The sequence below is a fragment of the Electrophorus electricus genome, chromosome 21 (genome assembly GCF_013358815.1).
Source record: "Electrophorus electricus isolate fEleEle1 chromosome 21, fEleEle1.pri, whole genome shotgun sequence".
In the NCBI taxonomy this organism is placed as follows: domain Eukaryota; kingdom Metazoa; phylum Chordata; class Actinopteri; order Gymnotiformes; family Gymnotidae; genus Electrophorus; species Electrophorus electricus.
This window is the reverse complement of record NC_049555.1, coordinates 663,189-676,810: the sequence shown is the minus strand read 5'-3', so window position 1 is coordinate 676,810 and position 13,622 is coordinate 663,189. Positions and strand designations below refer to the sequence as shown.

The 13,622-nt window shown below is 41.3% G+C and overlaps 2 protein-coding genes across 5 annotated transcripts; one reads left to right on the top strand and one right to left on the bottom strand.

Annotated features, from left to right (window-relative positions):
• Nucleotides 1-142: 142 nt before the first annotated feature.
• Nucleotides 143-3,068, bottom strand: harbi1 (harbinger transposase derived 1). Of its 3 annotated transcripts, XM_035520877.1 has the most exons (4): nucleotides 2,692-2,866; nucleotides 2,346-2,407; nucleotides 852-1,564; nucleotides 143-659 (listed from the first exon to the last, which is right to left on the bottom strand). In XM_035520877.1, the coding sequence occupies exons 3-4, from the start codon at nucleotides 1,519-1,521 to the stop codon at nucleotides 283-285; spliced, it is 1,047 nt and encodes a 348-aa protein (XP_035376770.1). In that variant the 5' UTR covers nucleotides 1,522-1,564; nucleotides 2,346-2,407; nucleotides 2,692-2,866; the 3' UTR covers nucleotides 143-282. The 3 variants fall into 3 exon arrangements, with proteins under 3 accessions (XP_035376770.1, XP_026879005.2, XP_026879004.2); XM_027023204.2 differs by lacking the exons at nucleotides 2,346-2,407; nucleotides 2,692-2,866 and adding an exon at nucleotides 2,982-3,068; XM_027023203.2 differs by lacking the exon at nucleotides 2,346-2,407.
• On the top strand, nucleotides 3,024-12,705 carry atg13 (ATG13 autophagy related 13 homolog (S. cerevisiae)). Of its 2 annotated transcripts, XM_027023201.2 has the most exons (18): nucleotides 3,024-3,113; nucleotides 3,537-3,617; nucleotides 3,722-3,802; nucleotides 3,945-4,064; nucleotides 4,478-4,524; nucleotides 4,613-4,753; nucleotides 4,875-4,915; nucleotides 5,104-5,200; nucleotides 5,289-5,387; nucleotides 5,481-5,574; nucleotides 6,411-6,509; nucleotides 8,854-8,937; nucleotides 9,431-9,570; nucleotides 9,710-9,827; nucleotides 9,905-9,982; nucleotides 10,198-10,311; nucleotides 11,000-11,128; nucleotides 11,231-12,705. In XM_027023201.2, exons 2-18 carry the CDS (start codon nucleotides 3,549-3,551, stop codon nucleotides 11,306-11,308), a joined length of 1,629 nt encoding a protein of 542 aa, XP_026879002.2. In that variant the 5' UTR covers nucleotides 3,024-3,113; nucleotides 3,537-3,548; the 3' UTR covers nucleotides 11,309-12,705. The 2 variants fall into 2 exon arrangements, with proteins under 2 accessions (XP_026879002.2, XP_026879003.2); XM_027023202.2 differs by lacking the exon at nucleotides 6,411-6,509.
• Nucleotides 12,706-13,622: the final 917 nt, after the last annotated feature.

Genomic DNA, 13,622 nt, shown 5'->3' with positions numbered 1-13,622 from the left:
AAGGGCTTCTGAACAGGTTCCTCCTCCTATTAATTCAGAAGCCCTTTGCTTGCACGGCTGATGAAGGACCACTGTCTGAAACGTCCTGTTTCTCTGGAAACTTCACAATTTTGGAACTCTCACTCTCACACACATACATATACACACACGTGTTTCCACTCACATCTTACTCCAAATATTTTAATCCAACATACAGAAAAAAAAAGGGTGCACTGTTCAGTCCTTTTTAAGACGACAAGCCTGCTCCGTGGGTCAGAACTACTGAATGCATTTAGCTCAGCTCTAGCTAAAGTGATTCTGAATGAGCTCTTGCTGAACCCGCAGAGCTTCCAGGTCCACTTTGTCTTCATGATCCGTACCCTCCTCCATCTGATCCTTGGCCTCAGTCCTCTCCAAGGTCCAGGCGTCCAGTCCGGACTGCAGAGAGATGTTGTGGAGTACGCAGCAGGCCTGAATTATCCGAGAGCATTTCTCTGGCGAGTACTGCAGGTAGCCCTTGGCTCCATCCAGACAACGGAAGCGTGTTTGGATGGCCCGGAACGTACGGTCCACAATCTCTTGTGTGGTTGCATGCGCCATGTTGTAGCGGTAGTCCGCTGGCATCTCTGGGTTCTGAACTGGAGTCATCAGCCACTTTCTCAAAGGGTAGCGATTATCTCCTGCAAGACAGCGTTTAGGCATGAAAAAAGAAAAACTCTCACTCAGACAACAGAGTGAAAACCATTTCACAAGCAAACATTAAATCAGCGGAACATAAGGAGTCACCACACTGACAGTTTAACGATGCAATTAGGGAGAAATACCACATTCCTCTGGAATGCAGTGACAACACCTTAGCAACAAGATCTCACCTAACAGCCACCCTTCGTGGTTCACCTGCTCCTCAAATAATTTGCTCACGCTGGACTGGTTAAACACGGCTCGATCCGTTAGGCTCCCAGGCCAGTGTGTCTCAGCATTCAACAGCAGCCCTCGAGCATCACACACCAGCTGGCAGTTAATCGAGTGAAACCCCTTCCTGTTGACATATGATGAATCTTCGGCATTGGGCGCTTTAATGGCTATATGTGCACAGTCCACCACCCCTATAACATCAGGAATCCCGGCTACTCTGTAGAACTCTTCCTTTGACTGCTGCTTGGCGGCCTCGTCCCTGTCAAAGCTGATGAATTCGCGCGCCTTCTCGATCAGCACCTTGGTGACATTTGAAACACAGCGGCTCATGGAGGCCTGGCTAATGCCGATGGCATCACCCATCTTGCTCTGGAAGGAACCTGACGTGTAGAATCCAAGTGCTGCGAGGATCTGAACATCTGGACTGATGGCCCGTGATCTCTGAGTGCGTCTTAACAAGTTGTCCTTCAGCAGGTCCACCAAGTAGTAGATGAACTCACGTGGGAAACCAAATGTGGTCAGCAGAAACTCGTCTGACACTGTTTCAATATCAAACCGGTCCAGAGTTTTGTGGCCCCGCCCATGGAGCAGCAGGTCACAGTCCAGGACTGCAATAGGGATCGCCATTTTGAATCACATCTGAGGCACCCAGGAAGGCACTGGATCAGACCTATGAGCAAAATGCATGAATGTACATTACAAATATCCTCTGTGCACACCTAGGGATGTTTTTCATTTTCACAGCAAGCTCAGTGAGAGATTAGAGTAGTTTGGTGTAAACTGTGCTACCTGTGCCTATAGGATTTAAGCTTGTTTAAAGTTATCCATCCAGACCTGGTGTTGCATCATGGTGAAAGCAGTGGAAAATGCTTTATTAGATAATGGACAACAACCAGAACTAATTAGATCCAACTGTTTAACAAATGTAAAATAAAATGCCACAAAATTGCTTGTAACACTACATAGCAAAAGCTGTAATACACTGGAAATGTATCACTATCGATATGTACAAGTATTATACTAGAAATTTGTGCAGACTTGAACTGAAAGTTGTGTGTTTGAGAGGGGAGTTTGGAAATGAAAAACTGTGGTATAAGTCATGCTTGGCTATGAACGTCTCCCTGTAGCATAGTTAATCATTTAGGTATTTGGAACATGGTCATTTTAAATTGGCATACTAAAAATGGAGTAAAATAAGAGTGTCGAGAGTCTCAATAGTTTAGTATCCATATATAAAAAACAGAATTGGCCTTCTTTAGTTATAACATCAATACAACATATTTGTGGACATGTGGACATGACTTTGAGGAAGATAGCAAGCTACATATTCTTTTTAATCACTTTCCATCTTGGTAGGAAAAAACAATTCTTGGTTTTACAAGGTCACAATGAGACAACAGTCGCATACGTGTTGGTACTACGGCAGGTAGCCATGTCCAGCGCCACCATACCTGCCATTCAGTGTTCATGGTGTTCACTTCATTCCCTTGGCTAGTAGCAATTCTCAGTAAACCTCGACACAAAGAACTGTTTTCTTCAAATAAGATCAAATTAGTCACGTAGCAAAAGGTAGATAGCTAAGGTTAGCTAGAACAGCTAGTTAGATTAGCTAGGTTGGAATAAATAGTAGCCAGCTAGACAATTTAGTAACATAATTGTAGTTAGTGTAGTTTAACACGTTACTGATTACACTGTCTGAGTGAACGCATAAATAAATAAGTGGACTTTATTATTAGCAAACAAACAAAACACAGAGGACAACCATCTTAGCTAGTTTAGAAATTATAGTAGCATTACCAGAGTTGGTAGCTGCTCCTTTTGTACCGAAACCCCGCAAACACTTTTCAGCCGCTGGGGCACGTTTGACTAAACCAGCTGAGTGAACTCACTGACCTCCAATCAATTTTTTTCTATATTACAGATATTTCATTAGTCTGAACTATGGATCTAATTTATGCGCCTTCACCATATTAGCTATAATATCTCCAAAATTTGACGAATGTGCCGTTTTCAATCGTCCACGTTAGTAACACGTCATTTCTCTGGCCAAGCTTGCTGAGCAAAATAAACAAAAATGGTGATCTTACCAGTCTGACTCGAGTCAGATGTTTATATAAACGGTCCATAAGGCTGTATTTTAATATCTTCCACTATCAAAACCCCCCGGTTCTCTGTTTAATACCCGAAGTGTTAAGGGTGAATGTGGACGCTGATGAGCTGTAAGTATGTAGTTGCGAGCGTTCATACTGTGGTGCCTTTTGTTGACTTGCTATCTAGTTAGCTAACTCTTTTTGGCATACCGAAGAGAAAACATAGTGAGCGCATACAAATCAAATAGTCATTAACTATAAAGCTTACATTTGTTAAAACCACATGTCTTAACCTAAGTTGCTACTTTTAGCCTAGTATCTGTGGGTGAAAATAGCTAGCCAGTTAGCTATCGTTGGATGGCGAGGGTTAGCATGTGTAAATACCATTCTCATTGCTTGAACGGAAAGATATGGGAAAGTTGTTTTCAGGTAACAGGTTGTTTTGTCACCTTTAGCCAACTATGACTGCATTCAAAATATGTGACGTGTACTATTAATTGATAACACTTTGTTGCTCTTGCTGAAGAAGAATGTGTTTCTGTTCTTCCTCAGCTTCATGTCGCAATGGATAGCGATCTGAGCCCACAGGACAGAAAAGATTTGGATAAATTCATAAAGTTTTTTGCCTTAAAGGTATTGCTTTACACCGTACTGCATTTAAGCTGCTGCTATGATATTCAGAATCTACATTTCTATCGTTAAATGCTATGACAGTACATACGTATGTGTGTTAATAGACAGTACAAGTCATAGTCCAGGCACGGCTGGGTGAGAAGATCTGCACTCGTTCATCTTCCTCCCCCACTGGCTCCGACTGGGTAAAATGAATTTCATGTCCTTGTGAAGAGACCCTTTCTATGATTATTTTGGATTTAAGTTTCTTGATAATGGTCTGGTTTTCTGTTTGTTTGTTTGTTTGTTTGTTTTTGGTGGTTGTTTTTGTTGTTTTTACTCATTCAGTTTACCTTGGCGATTAAAGACATTCCAGAGGTAACACATGAAGCTAAGAAAGCGCTGGCGGGGCAGCTGCCCAGTATTGGCCGCTCTATGTGTGTGGAAATCTCCCTAAAAACCTCAGAGGTAATGCACTTAGTTCAAGTATTGGCTGCTCTATGTGTGTGGATATCTCCCTAAAATCCTCAGAGGTAGTTGCTCTAAGGTCCGTATTTCTGCTTGTATCATTATTACTTCTGGCCATAATCACGTTTTACACATCTCACCAGTACTTTGCCTTAGAAATCCCACATTGTTGCTCTGGGTAGTTCCTGTCCTGTGGTTCTGAACTCTAGTCTGAGTTCCCTTCTTTTGGCAGTCAACATTTTTGCTTTACTTCTGTATGCAGCCCTCAAGTCATCAGGCTGCCCTTTGGTTACATTAATCACTACTCATTAATACAGTAATCATTACTCGCAGGCTCTGTATGCAACAAACCAGCCGTAGAAGCATTTAAATATAAACCATTTCCTAATGTAATGTAAATTTCCACTATCCAGGGGGATTCAATGGAGCTGGAAACATGGTGCCTGGAGATGACTGAGAAGTGAGTTGGTTATTTTTTACACACATGGGTATTAGCCACTTCATCTTGCCTCATATTCCTGACTGTGCAATGCATTACTTCATTTTAGATGTGAGAAGGACATCAAAGTGTCTTACACGGTTTATACGCGGCTGTCTCTGCTGCTCAAATCCTTACTGGCCATTGCAAGAGTCACACCAGCCTACAAACTCTCCCGCAAACAAGGCCATGATTATGTCATCCTGTACCGGTACTGCCGCTCTTGCAGCCTTCCCTGCACCTTATACCACAGAGCTACTTGGGTCATTTACCATGAGTAGACAGAAATCTGCAGTGTGACTTGGTTATTAATTAAGCCAATTTGTTGCCAGGATATATTTTGGGGATGTGCAGCTAACAGGACTTGGAGAAGGTAAGGCTTTCAGAGCGTTGTGCAATGTATTTTTTTTATTGTACTTATGCCATCTAGACCAGCTATACAAATCCTCAGTCTTTTTTTTTTCTCTCTCTCTCTCTCTCTCTCTCTCTCTCTCTCTCTCGCTCTCTCTGTCTCTTTCTTCTGTTTCTCTTCATCACCCTCTCTGTGCCCCCTGTGTGTAGGCTTCCAGACAGTACGTGTGGGAATTGTAGGTACTCCCATAGGAACGCTCACACTCTCCTGTGCATACCGCACCAATCTGGCTCTGATGTCCTCCAGGTACCCACTGCCTCTGTTGAACTTTATTTATTTGAAGATATTGTTGGGTCAGTTTATCTGATGATGGTGTTGGGCTTTTGTCTGACAGGCAGTTTGAGAGGACTGGCCCCATCATGGCCATTATCATTGACCACTTTGTGGAGCGTCCACTCAGCAACACAGCCGTCATGCACCCCTGTAACTACAGGTAGGTTTTACATTACCCGATATTACATTGTTGTACCACTGAATTGGGTGTTTTGTACATTATGGAAAAGTGCTCATTGTCTGTCTCATCCAGAACTCCAGGTGAGGAAGAGGGAGGAGCTTATAATGGAGTGGAGGACTCTCAGGAAGTCTGCACCACCTCCTTTTCCACTTCTCCACCTTCCCAGGTAGACACCCAGCCTGCTGCTCTCATGCATGGGCAAACACCCACGCAGTGCACCCAAAGATAAGGGCAGAAGCTTTCACCCAGGCAATTGTAGGGTTAGCTTTGCTGCCCACTTTTCCATCCATACAAACACTGCTCCATCCTGCTCCATTCACACCAACATCTCCTTATTGCCCTAGTGGGCCCTAGTCATTGCTCTGTGCCTTCCATGTGTAGTAGTTCATTCACTTTGGTTAGTGGTTGACACTGCGTTCATTCACTTTGGTTAGTGGTTGACACTGCGTTCATTCACTTTGGTTAGTGGTTGACACTGCGTTCATTCACTTTGGTTAGTGGTTGACACTGCGTTCATTCACTTTGGTTAGTGGTTGACACTGCGTTCATTCACTTTGGTTAGTGGTTGACACTGCGTTCATTCACTTTGGTTAGTGGTTATCATGTCATTCCCTTTGCATATTGGCTACAAACCTTCCCCTCTAATTTTCTGAAAATGTGCTTAAGTGTGTTTTCCTCCATTTCATTTCTGCCCCTCTATTCAGTCTGGTGACTTGGCAGCTACATCTGTTTCTCCATTGGCTATGTGCTTTTTGCATAGCTAATGTCTTAGAGTGTCAATTTGTAAAAAATAAAAAAGTATTGCTTCAAAAAAAGTTTATGGAAAACCCTACATGTCTTTACTTGAGACCCCCGGCATGTTGTCAAGCTACCAGACTGACTTTCCATTCATCATGTTCCTGTGTTTTCATTTCTATTGTTGCTTCCTGTTCTTTCTCCTCTTTCTATCTGTTTGTGTTGGTGGTGTTTGTGTTGGTGGGGGGTGTCTGTGTGTGTATGTAGAGTGTGTGCAGTGTTAGTCAGGCATATGGTAAGACTCCTAAGCCTGCTCTGATGGCCACTCTGAAAGTCCCCATGATGGGGCTGGGCTTCTCACAGCACGTGAGTCCTGAGAGTGTGTGTGTTTGTGTGTGCGCATGTGAACAGGTTGGCAAAATCCTGAGTGTTGTGTTTGTTTCTGTGTGTGTTCATGGGAGCAGACTGGCAGAGAGAGCTTGTGTGTGTGTGTGTGTGTGTGTGTGTGTGTGTGTGTGTGTGTGTGTGTGTGTGTGTGTGTGTGTGTGTGTGTGTGTGTGTGTGTGTGTGTGTGTGTGTGTGTGTGTGTTTTCATGTGAGCAGGTTGAATGTCCTGGAAGTGAGTGGCACAGTCTTGTATTCCATCCTGACAGCATGTGTTCTTCCTTTAGAAGGTCTTTCCCACATGGAGTGCCTTTCCTAACCTTAATCCTTCAAATTCTTAATCAAAAATCATACCAAATGAATGGCTGCTCTTTACAACTGCATAACCTTGAAGCCTTCAAATACCAAAGGCACTTAAAAGTTCTTATTTATTTAAATATAAAAGTATGTGGTGTAGAGTACTATGAAAAATGCCTAATGTTAAGGGTATTATCTTGGAGGCATAGCTAATAGGCACTTCTTAAACAGCTTGGACTTGGACTCTTGACGTGACTTGCGCTGAGTATAAGACAGACAAACATCATTCTGACCGTGACCAAGGTCTTAAAGTAGGTCTGCCAAGTTGCCACTGTTGGGCCCCTGAGCAAGGCCCTTAACCCTCAGTTGGTCAAGTTGTACTCAGTCATAATTGTAAGTTGCTTTGCATAAAAGCTAAATGCCATAAATATAAATCACAACTGGATGTCCGTGATGTTGCAGTTTAGTCTTGCAGAGGCTGTGACCACCTTTCCCATTAACACTAGGGATGTGTGCTGCATTTATAGTAAAGCAATTAGAATTGCCTGGAGTCACAGTTAATAAAAAATATTCATTTAATAGAACTCAAGTAGTGATATGGTGAAAAAAAAACTTTTGTGAAATGAGTAAAATGATCAATTCCAATATTTACTGTCAGGTTACTTTGAATCAAAGTGTACAGTTGCATCTTAACTTTTCAGGCTATTGAGAAGTTCTAGAAGTTTTAGGTTTGATGAGGTTGCTCTTCTCCTTTTGTCAGAGTCTTGTGCTAATGTCTGCTTTGCTGAAACAGCAGAGGTGCAAGCAGCAGGTGCTGTTGCTCCAGAACGCAGTGTAACTCGATATGATTTCGGATAAAGGATATTCCTTTCATCCTTAAATTGGAACGAGTAAAAAGAAATACTGATTTAAAACTGTTCTGAATTTGGCTTAAATGTATGTAACCGAGTAAATATTACACTGCTATGACAGTGAATATTACACTGATATGACAGTGCTTAACTTCATTAATTTTACATAACAAGTAGATCTAATATTACTAAATAGTAGGTCTCCAAATTTATTAAACTAGGCTATATTGTTCTTTTTAGTATTAATATATGACATAACTAAATTAAGATGTGCCTTATTCAAGGCAAGCAACCTGGGTCCCGTTGCACTGTCCAATGTTATGTTGCTATTTTTCATATGATACCTTTGTTATTTTGTTGATTTTGTTTGCAAGGAGAAATTAGGTAAGAGACATTAAGGTAACTTGTGTTACACATTGCACTCAAAAATCTCAAATAATCGACAGTCAAAGTGTTTGGTGCTGTTATAATGCAGAGCCCCCCTGTGGCCACTGGAGGCACTGCACAGGAATAACATCACAGGCTGGGTTAAACAAACCGTGGGCAATATGCTGATCTGAATAAATGGGACTTTAGAAGTAATATGTAAGGAAGGCAAATTCAAATAAATTGTGGGTTAGAAGAGGATGAAAAATAACATTTATTCTGTAACAATTAGAAATTAATGTTTTCATTTTGATTTTCATTCTTAGTATTGTTTCCATTCCTCGAACTGGTTTGCAGCCCTGAAATGTAATTAATTACTACCCACCTCTGATCTGTGGGCTCATAGATGTTAAGAGAACCTGTATCATATCCTCTTCTCCTGCTTGCTGTGAAACTTGAATTTCCTCTCCTCCTCTTACACTCGTCCTCTCTGTCCTGCACTCCTCTCAAGTGGATCTCATCTTCCAGCTCCCCTGTACTAATGTGTTCCTCTGGTGAAGCTTGTTTGAAAGATCCAGAATTACCACTGCTACTCTTGCAGCACGCTATTTAAAACATATTTTTTGTGCAGTTTTTGTTTTTATTTTGCTTTTTTGTTTATATTTCATTTCAAATGATATATTGCACAGTAAAAGGCCAGTAGAGCTTTTATATAAAAATAAATAACAATTAAATGTACAAATTGTTAATAATCCAGTGTAAATAAATTTATATAAGTAATGATATTCTCTCTGTGTGTGTCTTTTCCATAGCTTTGTACTTCTCGTCTGTCATATCAGACTCCCGCATTGGGTGCAGTAGATGTGTGTCACCCTGCAGCTGCACATCCCCACCAGGTCAGACACACACAGACACAGACACAGACAGACAGACACAGAGAGAGAGAGAGAGATGTTGCACAGGCATATACACACACGCACCCAGGTGTTGTACAGGTTTGCGCACACACACACATCGCTGCAGGAAATGCATTTACATGATTGCAAAGAGGACCTCACAAATAGAGGTACTATACATGGGTGCAACAGATCTGCATTGCACTATACATGTGTAACATAGATCTACATTGCACTATAGATGTGTGTAATAAATCTGCATTGCTATTTGGAGCAGGAAATATTTTGCAGCTCTGAAACTGTATATAAATTTGAAGTTAAACTCTTTCCTCTTAGAATTAAGAGACACTCAGAGGCATCTGAGGTGTTGATAGCACTTCTAGTTGCATGGCAGGTTTTTGAGCAGGTTAATTGCATAATACATATTATTGCTATTTAAGTGTTTTTTGTTTTTTTTTTGGATTAATGTGATATTTGGATGGTCTCTCATCAGATATGTGTGCCTGGGAAAGAGGGCGGAATCCCCCATGTGCTGCTTCAGCCCAGTCACGCGACTCAGGCAGACCAGGGGCGGGTCCCTTCCTGCCCGTCTGCAGACGTACCCCATCAGGCACAACCCTCCAGCTGCAGCAGGTGAGAGGATGGCCACAACTAGGGCTTACTCTGACGCTGCCAAATGTGCTAGATGTTTTAGTGGGCATCTCTGCTGTGTTTGTGCGTGCGTGTGTGTGTGTGTGTGTGTGTGTGTGTGTGTGTGTGTGGGGGTAATTAGTGGTGATGCAGATGTGCTGTCAAGGAGCAGTGAAGCGAAGAGCGCCTCTCCTTCAGATGCTCTTGAGCCGACCTTCACCAGGAAAGTGGGGGCCTTTGTCAACAAACCTACCACACAGGTGAGAACAACCACAAACTCAGTACAAGTGCCTCTGTGGAAGGGACTGTAATTTCATTGCAGTGTGTACTTATTTAGGTGACTACAGCCTGCCTGGATCTGCCTTTTGCCTCCTTCGCCCCCAGAGTATATGACATGGAGGCGACCGACCCCATGGTACTTGGCTGACGCACACATGTATATACATACACATATATATATATATATATATACACACACACCCACAGGCACTGTACTGGTCTGCTGTGGGCCTTTTTGAATGTGTTATTGGGGTCTGTACTAGTCTGTCATGGGCCTTTTTGAATGTCTTATTGGCGTCTGTACTGGTGTGTTGTGGGCCTTTTTGAATGTATTGGGTAACGTGTGTGCAGGTGCACCCCCCAGCCTCGCCCATCCCCTCCTCCCCAATGCAAGGCAGTCTACATTCTCAGAGCTCAAGCCAGAGTGGGGGCCAAGCACAAGATGATTTCGTCATGGTTGACTTCGTATGTACCGCCACCACAGTTTAAAGAATTTTAGCTTGCCTTGGATATAAACAACACATGGATATGACCTGGATGAAACAATCCCTGAAATATTTTTGCAGTGTTTTAAACATATCCGTGTCTATCCCAAGTGTTGTTGTCCTTGCTTGTTATATTAAAATACCATGTGTCTTAATGTACATGCCTTTCAATATAGTTTTTTGAATTGCACAGTTGATATACATTGTATGAAGTGTATATATATACAGTATATGAGTAACTAGTAAGCTTTGAACAGATTAACAGATGTTAACTGAAGTTACCTGTTTGCATATAATGACTAAGACAACTCAGAAGCATAGATCCCACAGAACCCACAGGACTCATATAACCCACAGAACCCAGTCCAAACAAGGCAGTCCATAAGTTCAAATACATTACTGATGCTCTGGTTCTTTATCTTAAGTGCAGAGATGTGGCACTGTGAATATGAGAGATTATTTGTCTTTGAAGAAAGCCTCACACTGCTTCACATCTGACTGCAAAAACCTAGAGCTATTCAGTAAATTAGAATTCAAAATGTTATTACCATTGTTTAAATAAACATACATTGAATGTTAATTGGTGGGCAGTGTGTGTATTTATTTGAGCCATTTCGCAGCGGTAGGTTTAAACAGGCTTTGTGACCAAAGTTGCGTTTCTGCTGCAGAAGCCAGCATTCTCGAAGGATGATCTGTTGCCGATGGACCTGGGCACATTCTACAGGGAATTCCAGAACCCTCCACAGCTCACCAGCCTGTCCATCGATGTCAGTGCACAGTCTATGGCTGAAGACCTGGTGAGATACATGGACCTTACATTTATGCTTACTCACTAACTCTGACTGTTTAAGTTGTTGGAAACGACAGTGTGAAATGACAGAATTGCGTTTGTTCTGCAGGATTCTCTGCCAGAGAAACTGGCCATCTATGAGAAGAACATTGACGAGTTTGATGCTTTTGTGGACACCCTGCAGTAAATCACACTGCCCTCCAGAAACACTGGATTCTTCCCTTCCTTAGCTCGCCTGCCAAAACACCCCCTTTCTCCTACTTGGAAGCCACACTGAATTTTTTTAAGTTCTTTGCATACTTTTTCATATACATGTATTCTTGAGGACAGTTTATCATAGACATCCTATGAGCTCTCAACCAATGTTTCATCTGATTATAGTTTTTGTTTCCATAGTTGACAGTAGTTGTGTTACAGTACCAGCAGCAATCAAGTGGGAAGGTCACCACTATGTTCTTGTAAAAATCATGCAGTAATAACTTGATTTTAGTTTATTTAAACAATGTTTGATTAAGATGCACAGATCAGGAAAATAATTATGGAAAGCATTATTTTAGCATGTTAAATGGAAGATGTTTGACAGGAGAGTTGTTTGTACAGTCTCTGTGGCAGCATCCATGGCAGTCCCTCATCATTCTGATGAATGTGTATATTCCACACTTTGGTTTTATTTTGTCTACTAATTTGACTGGCTCCCAGAGCTCTATCCCAGGCATACATGCTTGGTTCAGGATGAGAGAGGCTTCTACTTCACAACATGTGTACCTTCACAAAGATGAAAAGACTGGCACAGTGGGAAAAGAAAAACTGAAAAATAGTTGACTCTATTCCTGAAAGAAGTCTATTCCTGTAAATTAAGAATTTGTGCTGATTTTGTAAATGCATGAAATGTTAATTTAATCACTTATATATAGTGGAAGTTTCAAGATATATTAACACAAAATCAGGTGTACACAAAATCATTTGCAGAGCATTACTGGCATATATGTAATATAGCACATCTGTTTGGAAGTATGCCGCAGTCAATCACTGCAGTTGTAACTGCTCATGAATGGCAACAGCAGAACAACTGACTACAAAGCAGAAAGTCCATTTACTTGTCTTGCAGGTAATCGTGAATGAATGCAGAGTTCATATCGGGCATGCACTTCTTAACCTATCAAACTGAGCCGTTGTTCTTCTTAACACGGTTTCAAGACACTCGCCCGCACTGCATGACTAGTGACTAGAATAGAAGCGCACGGACCAACACAAACAGCGCATATATCACCAAAGAAGTCCATGCATCTACCCTAGATTGCTGTTATGCCTTTACTGGCCACATTCATTACAGTTGAATGTTAATATCAAGAAATTGTATTTTAGAAGCAGGGGACAGTAATATCTGTTGTGACCAGAATGTTCCATACTTACTAGTGAACTGGGACAGTAGTCCGGGTGAGACTGCACTCTGCCGTTTGCTGGCCTTTTAGCAGTTGGAAATCCCTCTTCAGTGCTTCGAGCTGCACCCTCTCTCTCTTTATCTTACGCTGTGTTAATATGGCATGTACATGTTGTGCAATAAATTGACCTATTTCAAGTGTTTTCAAGCATCTTTGATGTGCATGTTCTAAATACATATATCAGTCATATATATATATATATATATCTAAGGCCAAAAAGCTAACCCACTTCCATATAAGGAAAGTGGAGAAACATGAACTTAATTTTGATGATGTTCATTAAATGTGTTGCTTAGATTTGTGGGATACTGTTTGACTAAGCTACTTTATCCTTTAATTATTTGGTGGATCTCTAGATTAGTGTATTATTGTCTAATTGTCTAGAGCAGTCTATTATACAGACACTGGACGATCATGTGCGAGACAGTCCAGCTGAAATGAATGACCTCTAAAACTGGCTACTGATACAGCATCCAGAACAAAGCGTAAGTAATTTTGTAAGATGCTCTAGACTGATCTTTTGTGCCATATTTTGACTTGTACATTTACAGGACCTATAGTCTAGAAGTAGTAGGTTATTAAACAGTTTTAGTTGGCTGATGAACATTTGCAAATAAACCTTTTCTAAACTTTCTACAATACCTAAAACATCACGTAGTAAAAAATTATAAAGATGGCTACTAAAATTGTTACAAATATTTTGAACTTCATAATTATCAATCTTTATGAATTTCCAAGTGTGAAAATGGTATTTTCCCCTTTTTGACAGCTTCCACCTCTAATGAGGCAAACGTTTTGCAAATGTCCATTTTTCACAGTTTGAACCAATAGAAATATGGTTCCTGCACCAAGTTCTTCCAGAGCTTTATTTATTCAGTGGCGTCTTAAGTCCTACTGTCCTCTATTGTCCTATTTGGTTACATCAGCAATGTACAGACCAATGTTGCGCAAGTCCTAGGAGCACTCGGTTTAAAAGCATGCATGTGGGACAGACTTGAATATCGCAACATTTGTATGATACTATGAAGATCAGTTTTATTAAGTTGTATGAAGATGGCC

Bases quoted from the DNA above. Each gene is read 5' to 3' on its own strand.
- harbi1 (XM_027023204.2), bottom strand. From the start codon at position 1,521: ATGGCGATCCCTATTGCAGTCCTGGACTGTGACCTGCTGCTCCATGGG. The intron at 660-851 runs GTGAGATCTTGT...GCTGTCTTGCAG, and splicing joins CCACGAAGGGTGGCTGTTAG to GAGATAATCGCTACCCTTTG.
- atg13 (XM_027023201.2), top strand. From the start codon at position 3,549: ATGGATAGCGATCTGAGCCCACAGGACAGAAAAGATTTGGATAAATTC. The intron at 6,510-8,853 runs GTGAGTCCTGAG...TCTTTTCCATAG, and splicing joins GGCTGGGCTTCTCACAGCAC to CTTTGTACTTCTCGTCTGTC. The intron at 8,938-9,430 runs GTCAGACACACA...GTCTCTCATCAG, and splicing joins CAGCTGCACATCCCCACCAG to ATATGTGTGCCTGGGAAAGA.